We start from the raw sequence: 13,783 nt of genomic DNA on the forward strand, positions 1-13,783 counted from the left end.
CTAGGGCGATTGCGTTGTGACCGTGCAGCTCGCTGAAGAGGACAAAGTTGAGGATGACGTAGTGTTTTACCTGGTGTTTTCGGGTTCCACCCTCCTTCACTGCGCAAGCACCCGGAAGGTCAGTGCCAACACGCTGGAGACCATCGCACCTGGTGAGTATCTGAGCACCATCTGGACGAGCCCTCACTGACTCTTGAACACTTTTATTTAGGGTTCGTTCGTGTGGGGTGATGGGAAGAATGGCTCAGGGTGATAGAACGATGGTCACATCTTTATTTGTAACTACATTGTAAAATTTAACCCTTTGAGTGCCATGCATAATTTGAAATTTGGGTCGACAGGAGAAAAAATTATATCAATATATAATCTGAGGTACAAAAAAAGAGAACAAAACATAAAATACGAATTATTCCATTGTTATTTACATTATAGCCATGGAAGAAAGAGTCGCTGGGAGCGACGCTGGCACTTTTGGGGAAATTTGTCCACGTTGCTCACAGCGACGTTGGCACTCAGAGGGTTAAGTACTGTAGGTTGTTCAGACCTTGCTTGTTCCACAAAAACCTCAACCTAACTAGAAATAAATGAAATAAAGTGGCGTCATACGTTAAAAGATAAAAATCAGGCTCAGCAAACATATTACTGTTGAGATTTGGGGGTGACTAGAGCACGTGCAGATGGGAGCCCCCTCGTCCCTGTGGGGTGACTGTATTTAACGGTGGGCATCAGAGCAGCAAAAGCAAAGGCCAAGCAGACAGTGACCCGCTCCTCAGGGTCCGTGATGGAAGGACCTAAAAGTCTCCAGAGAAGCCCAACTTGCCGTAAATGAACAAATGATAGCTCACGGTGGAACGAGCACTTGTTCTCTGTTGCCTTTATAAACTTAACAGTTAAAAGGAAAATGTTTACTTGCTAAATTCTTTTTACAATGTCATTCAATTATTGCCGGATCCGCAGAAATGGCTGATAAAGGAGTGACTGTCTCTTGACCTCCGCCTGCTGCTGAAGGTGCATTGATCTGTGCGTGGAGATGAGCTTCTTTCTTTAATGGGGCTCGCTTCCGAGTTAACAGCTGACACGCTTTTTGTCACAATGCAAGAGAGGCACGTTTAGGGGGAACCCCTAAGAAGTGTTGACAGTTGAATTCTTTTTCTTTAGGAGTTTCTGAACACGCACCATTGCCCTGGTCCTCATGCACGAGGGTTTCTGTCATTTGTCTTTTTAAGCTGCTACAATAATACGTGAACGGGTAGGGAGGGTGCCTTTTGGGGGTTTAGTTAGTTCTGAATTTCTCGTTCATATTGTGGAATGAATATTTAGTCTGCACTTAAACAGCCGTAAGCCTGTTTTTATGGACGTCTTAGATGTGGTTTTTATCTTCCCTCAGGTCTCTACTCAGGTATCACTTGCTCAGCGAGGCCTCTCCTGCCCACCTTGTAAATAGATGCCTGCCCCCCACCCCCGTATTCTCTGCCCCTTTCTCTGCTTTATTTTTCCCCGTGCGCTTACCAACTTTGAACACACATGTTTTATTTCTCTTATTTTCCACCTGCCTCTACTAAAGTATCACCCTCATGAGGGCATGGATTTTTGTGCTTGGTTCATGCGTGTATGCTAGGAGGGTTTTCCTAGGAGCCCCTAGCACGCGATGGACCGTTTCCAGTGTGTCCACATTCATCCTGCATTCTCAGAAGCCACTCTTCTAGGCGGCCACGCGTGGGTGCGGGCACACACACGCACGCTCTTTTCTTCTGAAAAATGCAGGAGGAGTGTCTGCCTTCATTACTTGAACCCTCAGCTTGGGCAGGAGTCTGCGGCCTCCCTCCGGAGCTCCTGTTGATGAGTTAGCTGTCCTGATGGCCTCAGATTTCCTGTCTGCCGAGGGCAGCAGCAGATCAGCCAGGGTGCTTCTTGGAGAGGCTGCCCTTGCTTTGTCCTTCCCAGCTACTGGGCAGATGTGCGGGCCGTTCGCGGCTGCTGCAGCCCAGAGGGGTGTCTGCGTGCTGACTGCTCACGTGCGGCGCTAGCCCCGCCGTTCCGGGGCCGTTCGGCTGATCGCGGGAAGAAAACAGCTTTGTGACTTGTTCTGGTGTGCTGGCGCCGATTTTCTTCAAGTTTTCTGTGTGTCTTGCTGTCAGTGTTGGCGATATTTCAGATTTTCCTAAAACCGGATGATTGATTGACCTTCCAAAGGCAGCAGCTTCTCGATGTTAGTCTGTAATCTGTGATTTGGAGTGGCAAACGGTGCATTTCTAAGTTGTTTCTTTTAGGGAAAAAAACCTTTGACTTCAGATACTGAGCTTATGATTCTTCTGTTCTCTCACTGTTTTGCTTGCTGTATAATGAGAAGCTTATAATGAATTGTGTTTAATTATGAAGAAGTTATAAAGGCTTTTAAAAGGAATTGTTTCTTGACTTACTGCCATTGAAAGGCTGAGGACATGATACGAGTCCCCATTTTTGATAAAGTATGTTAATAATAGTAACCTATTAGGGGATAGTTAGGTGGAGACTTTTGTTTTCCTACTTGATCTGCCTTTGATTGTTGGAATGCTTTATAGTGAGCATGTTACCTTTAACATATATAGTAATTAAAAAATACTTTTTGAAAACTGTTTGAAAATAATATTCCTTTTTTGAAAATAAGGCCGTTTTTGTACTAATTAACACTAGACAAAGACAAGCTTTATTTTTTCAAAAAGAACACATTCAAAGTACCTATGAATTGGCTGGTTCACGGACATCATTTGCCCTGAAATGCAGGTGCACCTCTAAAAGCAGAAGGTGTTGCCTTTGCTCTAAACAAAAATACCTCCATTTCTTCTCTTCATATAAAACAAATCCAGCTCCACATCTCATTTCAGCAGCAGTGCTTTTCCTCTATAGATGAAGCTGAGATTTTTTTTTTTTTAAACCAATATAGGACTGGTAAGTAATGTAAAGAAATCTGAATATTCTTGGGAGCTATTTTGAATGGAAAACAGGACCGGATGTTTCGCAGATGCTGTGTAGTGTTTCTGTGAAAGGCTTTGGGCAGCCCGCCTCATACAGTGAACTCTGGTGTCCGCGTGTCTATTAATTACGTTTAGAATTTACAGCAAGGATTCTTCTGTTTGACAGGGAAACCTACAGACACTCAGTGACCCCAAATTTGACTCAGTTCTTTTGTATTTTTATTTTCTTTCTCACTCACTTATCCAAGGGAAGATACTATATAAAATAGTTTTTATTTAAAAAAGAAAAAGATATCTGTACCATGATCAGAAGTCCCTTTGGGCTTAATTTAAAATCAGTGCGTACAGCTCAGGTCTCACTCAACCAGGGGTCCCAGTTATATCATGGTGTCTCTGAGTTTTTGTGAACCACCCCCCATTTCTAGCAAAAATTTACACTTTATATGTAAAGCACAGATATACATCCACAAATATACGGTATGTCTGTGGTGTGAAAATTTTGTGGGTTGGGGCAAATAGAGAAAATTGTCTAAAAACTTTTGCGGGGGATGGCACTGAATACATGTTTGAGAAAAACACCACTTTCGTGTAATAGACTGGAATATAGTAGATCAAACTGTTAGCATTAATTAGCCAAAATACCCATGATGAAATCCGCGTGCCTGATGGCCTGCTGTGCTCAAAAGCTCCTGTACACGCAGAGACGTCTTTACGCATGCGCTGCATGTGCACATCCGTCATTAGGCCCCCAGAACCCAGCGGTAGGTGCGTGTTTCTGCTCACTGTCCTATCTCCTGGTAGTGTCTGGGTCTGGAGACTAAAAAAGATGCCGAATTCTGACGCAAGACCTTGGTGCCAAACTGCGGTAGTAAAACACGTTATTTTTGCATTTTCCACCATTGACCCCTAATGCGGCCATTCTGTTAGAAGATGATCTGAGTGGGACTGGGCTTGGCCGGCCCGGTAGGCACTTGCGGGGTTCTTTTTGGAGAGCCGGCCCAACAAAGTCCCAATTGTTTCATTCTCCAGAGAGAAGGCCGGGCCGGGATGTGTGTGCTGCTTTTAGCCTAATAGGAAATGAAGTAATTCTTGGGACATGCTCCAGTGGTTTTGTTTATTTGTAGCAGTATTTTGTTTCCATGGGAACGGGCGCTTCATGGAGTGATAAGGCTCCTGTGGAAAAGCTGTCCCGACCTCGTGAGCACACACCTCCTGACCCGCCAGCTTAGGAAAGGTTAGATGCTTTGAAGAGGCCAATCGGCAGTTAAGTTTTTGTTTCTCCCCAAGGTGCTCCTTGTTGTGTCGTTCTTTATTCTGCATTCACCCCCTTTCCCTTAAAGTCTTCCGTTCTGCAGAGCCAGAGGCGCATCCAGCTCAGAAGCACCGCTGGGCCATGCTGCAGAGCATCCAGGGTGTGTTTTCCTCCAGCGAGCTGAACAGAAGCATCCAGCAGCTCACACTAAGAACAACTACAGGTTTTCGGCGCCTGTTTCTGGCCAGGTGCTTTGGGTTCTAGCACCTGTCCTGCTTGTGACAATCTGGGACGATGCTGGGGGCAGCGTGCTTTTTGCACACACAGGCTTCATGGTGGTGCGACTTTTTCGGGGCAACCCTGACTGTCTGCAGGGGAGGGTGAGATTCAGACCTAAGGTTCTCCGACTCCACAGCTACTTGCCAGCTTAGTTTGGGACCACTTACGTTTACTTCATTCAATTAGGATCAGATCTCTCCCACCCGCAATTTACTTTATATTCCTGTTTTAAGTGAACTGGACCTGATGGTAGGATAAATTCGGAAGGCAATTTAAAAAGTGGAATTGAAGTTTAGGTCATGTTTCTTTGAACAGTTTGCCTCTTTTTTTCCCCCGCTCTAAATTCCCTGGGCCTACTTCCTTCAGAAGAGGCTCAGCCAGTTGCTCAGAACTTCCCTTTTCACAGAGACTTGTGATTTTTATTTTCCTCTGTTACCAGAAAATTGAGTGGAAGGAAAACACCATGGAATTGGCCCCAAACCTGGCTGCTTATCTCTCCATTGCAGCTTCTGTTTTCACACGGGAAGAAGTTAAAGGAGGGTGGCTAGTACATTGAGTTGGATATGGTTTCTCATCTCGGGTCCTTGCAGCGCAGACGCCGCCATCGGTAACACCTCGCGTCCTCGTGCATGCGAAGGCAGCCATCAGACCGGTGGCCCCTGCACATAGTCCTGTCCCTAAAGCTCATTTATGGCAGCAAGAGGCCTTACGTGTGCATATGCAGTGAGTTTAGCTCTATCACCGAGTCCAGATTATATAGCCTTGTTTTTAAAATGTTGGTTATTTTTTCTCTAGATGCTTTATCTGAAAGGTGGTAAGGATTAAGAAATAATCGGGACCACTTGAGCCTAATAGAAAACATTAATGTGAGAGAGAAGCCCTGCCGGCCTTGTGTGGTTGATTTCCAGACTGTAGGGTGAGCTCCTTGTTCCTGATCAGCAGTAACTCTCCCAGTTTACTCTGAGTTTAATAAAGACTAATCCAAAGGAACCCTCAGTTCTCCACCCCTCTATTAATCCTCAGTTTTCCTTTTGAAAAAGAAGCCTATAATCATGTCAAACAAATTCCAGATTTGTGGCACAGTTCGCTTCGGGTGATTCACCGTTTCTCCTTTAGATCGTGAGTTCATGTCTAAAGGGGAAATGTTGGGCCAGCCCTCGGAGGGCTTCTCCTACATGTGTTTCACGGCCTTCTCTGGCACTCTGCCTCTTCTAATACACAGTTTTATTTCCATTTTACACAGATAGAGCTGCCAGTAGCTCACCCATTCACCCATCCACTCTCCAACAAACTCTTCCACTAAAGCAGCAGGAAGCGAGATGCATGCCTGTGTGGGTGAGACTCGCGCTTGCACCCACCCACTGCGAACCTCCCCCCTCCTGCCTCTCTCCCCCTTGGTGGTCCCCACCCCATCCTGGCCAAGGAAGCAGCCATTTTAACGATTCCAGATAGACTTCTATGCAGATACCTCGCTTCTGCGTGTTTTAGTTTTGAGTAAGGTGGTGTTGCTTCACTGTGGCTTTTTGCTGTGTGTGTTGTGTGTGTGGTGTTTCTGTCTGTCTGTCTGATGAAGCTGAAGGACTGGGACATGGTACGAACCCTGTGTATATCCACGTGGTGATGTACAGTGCAGTAAACGGTACTTCCTTTTAATGGCATTGTGACTCTCTTTCTGGCTCACGGTTTCAGATTTCCCACCTCTGCACAAGCTTAGGGAAGGAGACTAGTGAGAAAGAATCAGGACTGTTTAGCTGGGTAGGAGCAGTGGATGGTATTATTTTAGGTTAGTGTAATATCTCTTCTAAGGCACACAGCAAGTGTTGTTCTGGGAAATGGTACTAAAGAATTTTAGAGGGCTCTTCTGAATTACAGATCTAAACTCAAGCCTTTCCTCTCACTAAGCATCTAGATGTAGCCAAGCTGACACCTCCCTGAAACTGTGTTGTAGGGATTATTTCATCCCCTGAGCTTACCCTCTGCTTCCATTTGTATCGTTTTGAAACTTTCCTATTCCTGGGATTTCTATTTAACTTCTTCTGCCTGGTAAAACACACAGGCTCGTGCAGCGGGACAAGCCCTAGAGCCTGTCGAGGCCACTCCCTCTGCTCTGATGCTCTGAATGAAGAAACTGAGGCCCAGAGCAGCGGCGGCGATCAGAGGCCACATAACACACAAGCCTTTGAGCCAGGATTGGACACCGTGATTTTATCCCCATCCTGATAGTTCTTCCACACTATGGGCTTCCTTTTGAACTCTTGTAAATAAATGCTGACTGTAGTGGGGACTCTAGAGCAAGGAAATGGATTCAAACTCTTAAGTCTGCCTTTTAAGAGACTCATAATATTGGGCAGATTACTTACTACTTTTGTGCCTTGGTTTCCTCATCTGGCACATGGGGAAGATAATGGTATCTACTGCATAGGGTTGTTAATCAGGAGTCAGTGAACTGTGATTTGGAAAGCACTGAGAATAGTACCTGGCACATGGTAAGTATTATATAAGTCTGTGTTAGATAAGGTAGAGGCGGTTCCTCTCCGTTCTGAGGTGTGCAGTGACGTGCCCCTGGGGGCAGGACGCCTATCATGAAGGTCCTCCTTTGTGACATCTTCCCACTCTTGCCCACCTGTGAGATGCACTGCTCCTCCTGTGAACAGCAAAGTACACACACACACACACACACACTTTAAACATTTATTTATTAGGGGGAGAAGGAAGGGACAGAGAGAGAGAGAAACATTGATGTGAGAGAGAAACATCAACACGTTGCCTCTCGTATGCTCCCTCACCTGGGACCTTAATATGTTCTCTGACCGGGGACTGAACCTGCAACCCAGGCACGTGCCCTGACTGGGAATTGAACTGGCGACCTTCCCTTTGTAGGACGACGCTCACCCAACTGAGCCACATTGGTCAGGGCTAAATTCAAAATATATATTGAGTTGGAATGAATGAATGGGTATACACACACACACATGCACGGGTGTACACACAGAGACACATGGGTGTACACACACACACACACACACACACACACATGCACGGGTGTACACACAGACACATGGGTGTACACACACACACACACACACACCCGCCTCAGTTTCTTACAGCCTTCATGGAAACACTTCAACTTGGAAGGCAGTGGGAGTGTCTGGTAGAGTTCTGGGCTTATATGGAGACTGATCTCGGTAGTTCACGAACTTGGGGTTCTGTTACTCTTCCCCAGTAGTTCCACTGGCTTCTCATTCCAGATGTTGGGCTCCTCTCGGGCAGGGACAAAGCTCTGGCCCTTCCTCTTTTGTTCACAAGCATCGGGGGTACAAAACTCTCGCATTATGATATGATAGGCCCTGTCCTTTGGCATCAGACTTGAGTTTGAATAATGGATTCTGCTTCTTAACCTACGTAACCTTGAAGTCTGTTCTCTCATGCGTCGTGTGAGGACAGGGCACACCTTCTGAATTGTTGTGTAGAGAACAGGCGTGATCCCTAGTAGGTCCTTGCTTAGTAAATACTTATTACCACTCTGAAGTCACACAGCAATGAGAGGTTTCTTTTGTTACAGGGTAAAGGGCTTAGGGAGGTCGCGGGGGGAAATGTATGTGGAAAATCAATTTATTTATTATTCCCACTGAAAACATGGGGCAAAAATACTGTTTTCTCTTGTAAAGACAGCAGAATGCTTAGTTTGCTCTGTCTGAGTCTGAGACCTCTCTTGGCCTGTGCCCATGGAACGGAAGGCCACGTCACAGGCGGTGGGGAGGGCTTCCCTGGGCTTTGCTCCACCGTGGACGAGCAGCCCCTGCGTGTGGATAGATTCCGAGGAGCCGGGGGGTCCCCAGGTGCCTGCGGGCTCATCAGGCAAAGCAGCAGAAACATCAGCTCCATTTTCTGTGTTTTGTTCCCATCAGAAACATACGGAAGAAGGATGATGGTAGCATAGTCCTAGTTGAGGTCCGTGTTTGACAGCTGAGGGAAGTAAGTATAGTCTGCGTGTATTGGAAATACTTACTTTGGTGAGGATAAAACACAGGAAAACCTGATTCCCCAAGAAGGCCTCACCCATAGAAAGGGGTGTCAGACCTTCCTGGTCGTACAGGCGGAGCTCTTTGGGGGCGACGTGCAGCCTCCTGCCGCGGTCCGCAGGCCCCTGCCCGTCCGTGCGGGGGCAGCAGCGGCGTCCTGGGCTGTACCCCCGCTGGGCTTCCGGCCATGGTGCCGCCGCCCTCTGCGAACCAGGCCATTCCACCGAGGGCCTCGTTGCTTTACGGGAAAGAACCGGTGTCTGAGAGCAGAAGTTATTTTCTCGGCCTTGAGTTTCTAATAACAGGAGTTTTGTCCTTTCCAAGGTGCTTTATTGATTGTTTGTGTTGCGATCACGGGGCCAGTGGGGAGGAGCCTGTAAAATCCCTCTTCTGTAACCTGAGTGAGCAGCCTTTTCCCTGTTGAGTTTTCTGATCTGAAACTCAGTTCTGACAGTGACCAGAGGGGAGGGGGGTGGAGGGGGGGCAGAAAGGGAAGGGTTTAGTCAAGGAACTGGTATAAGTGACCCATGGACGTGGACCACGGGGGTGGGGACTGACTGTGGGAGAGGGGGCAGGGGGCGGGGCAGGGGAGAGCAAAAGCGGGGGGATGGGACAGCTGTAATAGAGCGACAATAAAAAAAATGTTCAGTTCCGTGGGTGTTAGAGTGCCCGCCTTAAACAGGCCTTACAAGATCTTTGAGCTTTCGGTCTTCAGTGTGTCCACATGGAACAGCCGTAGTTCAGTCCCTGTTGAGATATTCAGGGACTGTTCGATGCCAGACACTGTGCCACCCGCAGGGGGACACTGGAGACAAAGTTGTCTGCTGCGCGGTAAGGGAACTGCCTTGGGTTTGCAAACAGGAGAGCTGGAAGCGGGGTTCTAAGCAGTTTGGGGGCTTGCCGTCCCCGCTCACAGAAAGGAGGGGCTTCTTCTAGGAGGGGGACCTGGTACAGCGCACAGGACGAGCAGAGGGGACCCGCGCGTGCCCCTCCGGGCGGGAGGACTCTAAGCCTGTCTCCTCACCCGTGTGTTCGCCCCAGGCCACGACCGCTGCGAGACGGTGAAGGTGCAGCTGTGCGCGTCCCGAGCCGGCCTGCCCGTGGCCGTGGTGGCCGAGGAGGACTTCGAGTTCGTCCAGGACGAGGCGTACGATGCAGCCCAGTTCCTGGCGACCAGCGCGGGCAACCAGCAGGCGCTGAACTTCACCCGCTTTCTCGACCGCTCGGGACCCCGGCCTACAGACGTGAACTCCCTGGACGAGAAGGTCGCCCTGGCGTTCCGACACCTGAACCTGCCGGCGGAGTGGAACGTGCTGGGCGCGGACCAGGCTGCGCGCGGTGAGAGCTTAAAGGGCCCCCACGCGCGTGTGGGGTTGGGGACGCTGAGGGCTTTCCACGGGGCTGCTTTTGTGGGGTCGCTGTCTTCACGTCTTCCCCGGGGGCTGCGTGAAAGTCTCACAGCTGCTGCAGCCGGGTGGCCTTGGTGGCGTTTCTCCCGGGTTCTTCAGCTGAGCGGCTGCAGCTGCTCTGCCCTGAAATGACCGAGAGCTGCCACTTGTCCCGTCTTGTGAGCCGCAGAGGTGCGCGGCCTGGCGTCTGCGCATCCCTGTCAGGCCGGGCCTCTTGGGTTTAGAGAGGTGACCTGTCCGTCAGCAGGAGAGCAGGACAGTAACTCTGTACTTCCTGGTGTTTAATGATCAAAGACAGGGTCTGTATTGTCGTCTTCGAAGTCCTGTGGGGAGTCCACGGAGCCGGAGGACGGAGCCAGGGGAGCCAGCCAGGCAGCGTGTGGGCAGGCTGGGCTGGAGAGGCCGCGCTCCCTTCGCTCTCCCTTTGTTTTTCTTTTGTGGTTTTTCTTTTGTTTCTTTCGTTGTTGTTATTATTATTATTGTTGTTGTTAATTTCTGACCCCACGCTTTTTAAACCAGAGTATTTTCACCCTTGCTTATTTGCTGGCTGTACATACGAGAGGCCGTGGAAGGTAGGGCTCCACTTTTTAAAAACACTGACGTAATAAGGATCTATTTGTGTTCCTCTTAGTCAGATTGGGGTTTTCCCACATAATTATTCTTGCGGCAGATGACGCCTACTGGGTGTCATGGTTTTTATATACATAGATACATTTATATATTTAAACGAAACAGTGTATGCCTGGAGTTCGGTAAATAACATCCGCTTTCCCTCCTGAGTTCAAATCCAGTGGAAAGATTTAGGAGTTACACAACTAGAGATGAAAATTTTTTTTCTGTGACTGATGAAAGCTGGATCAGAAGACTGGCTAGATTTGCTGTCCTTTCTGAAAAGCTGGACAATGACAGGACTTCCCTTCCGTGTCCACCCAGTGCTGATCACTGTGTTATTCAGGGAGGGCAGATCGGAAGTCACCCTCTCTGCAGGGGGCAGCTCCTGAGGAGAAGTGCCTGGAGGGGACTGAGCCAGGGGCGCGCTCGGTGTCTGCTCCCACAGACCCATCAAAGGGGCGCCATCTCCCTCCCATGGCAGCAGGAATGCTGTCCCCAGCTGTCAGGGTTACTGTGAACATCCTGCCGAGGCAGGCTCCTGCCCAGGGACGGTGCACTAGAAGCGTAGGCTCCAAACTCAGGGAGGAGAGCATTGGTCCTCTTCTGTTTTCTTCCTGCTGCAGGGCCCCAGAATCCTCTGCGTTGCTAAGAGCTAGAGAGCAGAGCGTCCCCCGTTACTTTGGACGTGAGCATTTTTCAGAAACGCAGCGTTGGGCTCCCTGCCCCCAGCCCTGCTGTTCCTCTGTAGGCACAGGAGTGGGTATTCTGGTTGCCTGTATGAAGCTGTCAAGATGGACTGCATTAGTTATTCACGGAGCTTATGCTACTTCTATGGGTTTTGTTTGTTTAAAGAAGGCACAGGAGTTGGAGAGTTTGTTTATGTTACTGTGATTAACAAGAAATGTGTCCACCCTGAACGCCGTGGGTCGGAACTGAGCAGACCCACCTTTGCACATGTCTTCCTTCATTCCGAGGCTGGGAATCCACGGGCGCAGAAGGCTGACTTGGGTTCCATGCAGGATTTTGACTGCACGTGCGGTGGTGGGTGCCCATTCTCCTTGTCGTTCAAAGGTCAGCCGTATTACAGAAAGCACAGGTCTGAGGCTTTAGGCAGATCACATCCCCTCTCGGGGCCTTAGCTTCCTTGTCTTTAATAGGGAACTGGCCAGCGTTAGTACTTTTGTGGACTTTCCAGGTGCTGCTTAGGTTTCCATTGTGTGAAATTGCTTAAGTGGTGCTAGCACAGGCTAGATCAAACTTGGACACTTAGGGAAATGCATTAAGACCACAGTAAGGTACCTGCGAGAAAAGCTAAGATTAAGAATACCAAGTGCTGGTCAGGATGCAGAACATCTTGGATAGCGATGAGGGGCTGCAGAATGATATCACTGCTCTTGAAGACAGTTTGGCAGTTTCTTATCAAGAACATTTACTATATGACCCAGGAATCCTACTTTCGGCTATTAATCCTAGATTCTTAAATTAAGTAAAAAATAAATCTTTTCATGTTTGTGCCTGTGGCAGCGTTGTTTATAATCACCAAACGCTGGAACTAACCTGGGTCGCTCTCACTGGGTGAATATATAAGCGAGCTGTGGTGCCTCCACACAATTAAATATTACTCAGTCAGCGTTAAAAACGATTGACATGTGCAGCAACTTGGATGCGTTTGAAATGCAAGTAGGAGAAGGCAGTTTCCAAAGGGTATTTGGGATATGACTGCACTTACGAGCTGTTCTGGAAAGGGTGGACTTATAGGCACACAAACTAGATCAGTAGCTGCCAAGCCTAGGAGCGGGGGACAGGGCTGACCGTGGAGGGGTACCGTGAGGGAATTCTTTGGGTGCTGGAACGGTCTTGCATTTTGGTGGTGGTGGTGGTTATAAGAATCATTGTATGGGCTCCAAATCATGGGGGCATATAGCCCACAAAAGCGCATTTTGTACGTCAATTGAAAATAATCAGAAGGACAAAAGAAAAATGAACCAGTGAGGTGGCTGCTTTGCAAGGTGAAATGCCTGGAAGGGTCTTGGTATTCTTGCTTTTGAGTCAACAGCCAGGATGAGGACTCTGATTTCAAGGGCTGGCTTCGCGTTCTGCGGTTCCAACTGTTCATTTGTGGGTTAGAGTCTCCCAACGCTGAGTGGCAGGGCAGCTTTGGGTAAGGGGCGCTTTTGCTTGCTCTTGAGGGCGGAGTGTGGGGGAACACTGTGCTCACGCTGTGTTGTGCATCAGGTACTTTGAAAAAGGTGTTGAAGGGAGGAAGGCGTCAGTAAGCTGTCGCCTGGATCATGACACGGCTAAACGGGGCACCTTGTCACGTAACAGGGCCGCTTGCTGTTGGGCGTGAGGAGGCTTACAGGTGTGCCAGCCTGGCGCTTGTACAGGGCAATCCCGGGGGTTTATGTTTAATCCTCTCACTGGTTGTTTGGGTGCAGATTCTTCTACCTTCTTTTTTTCCCCCAGGTTAGTGGCTCCTTCGAAAATAGCTCATATTTCTCCTTTGGGGGAAAAATACATATAGGCCTGCCAGAATTTACAGATAGTTTCAGGGATCCATAGCCTCCTTGAGCTGCAGGAGAGAGAATTATTGTAAAACGGGAAGACCCTGGGCAGCAGAGGCTGTGTTTGTACACTGGCAGCGGTGGTGCCCAGGCGTCTCCCCCTCAGTTACCAGGGCTCACGCAGTGTGAGAGGCACAGCGTTTGAGGGCCTTGGTGGTTAGTGACAGTGATGAATAAAGCTTTTCCCCGTCTGTGAAAGGAGCTGGCGCCATGGCAGTCAGCGCCCCTCTCAGGTAACAGGCTGGGCCCACTGAAGACTTGCTCCGAAGCAAACAAGGGGGGGAAACGTTCTGGGGGAGATCTCCTGCTTATTTAGTCACGGCGTGGTACTCCTAAGTGAAGGGAGGCCTGATCCCCTTCGGGGGTGGGATTTCTCCCAGCGAACAGAATTGGGTGGCGAAGAGCCTGGGGCATGTTTAAGGAGGTTGCTAGGATAGCCCGCGCACTCTCAGTCCTGCGGGTCTGTCGTCGGTGAGCAGAGCCTCAGCCGTGACCATTTGTTTAGTTTCCACGCCCCTTCCAAGTTGTTCAGTAGCTTCCCATGGAAGTTTTGTCCTGGCTACACTCACTCGTGTGTGTGGGTTTTTCCCGCTCTCGTAGCTGATCAGAAAGAAAGTAAGATCTAAAAAGACTGCTAAGGGACTTTTTCCTTTCCGGAGGATTCCTATCCTTACCCCAGGACAAGCAGTTT

General features: G+C 48.9%; 1 protein-coding gene across 1 annotated transcript in view; it reads left to right on the plus strand.

Moving 5' to 3' along the window:
- The window catches only part of AKAP13 (A-kinase anchoring protein 13), a 208,073-nt gene that overhangs the window by 73,271 nt on the left and 121,019 nt on the right, over positions 1–13,783 (plus strand). Inside the window, exons 3-4 of the mRNA XM_090263653.1 lie at positions 5–152; positions 9,549–9,845. Coding sequence (XP_090119779.1) covers positions 5–152; positions 9,549–9,845 — 445 coding nt within the window. The remainder of the gene's footprint in view (positions 1–4; positions 153–9,548; positions 9,846–13,783) is intronic.

The sequence above is a fragment of the Furipterus horrens genome, unplaced genomic scaffold, assembly GCF_987537825.1.
Source record: "Furipterus horrens unplaced genomic scaffold, mFurHor1.1.pri manual_scaffold_16, whole genome shotgun sequence".
Taxonomy (NCBI): Eukaryota; Metazoa; Chordata; class Mammalia; order Chiroptera; family Furipteridae; genus Furipterus; species Furipterus horrens.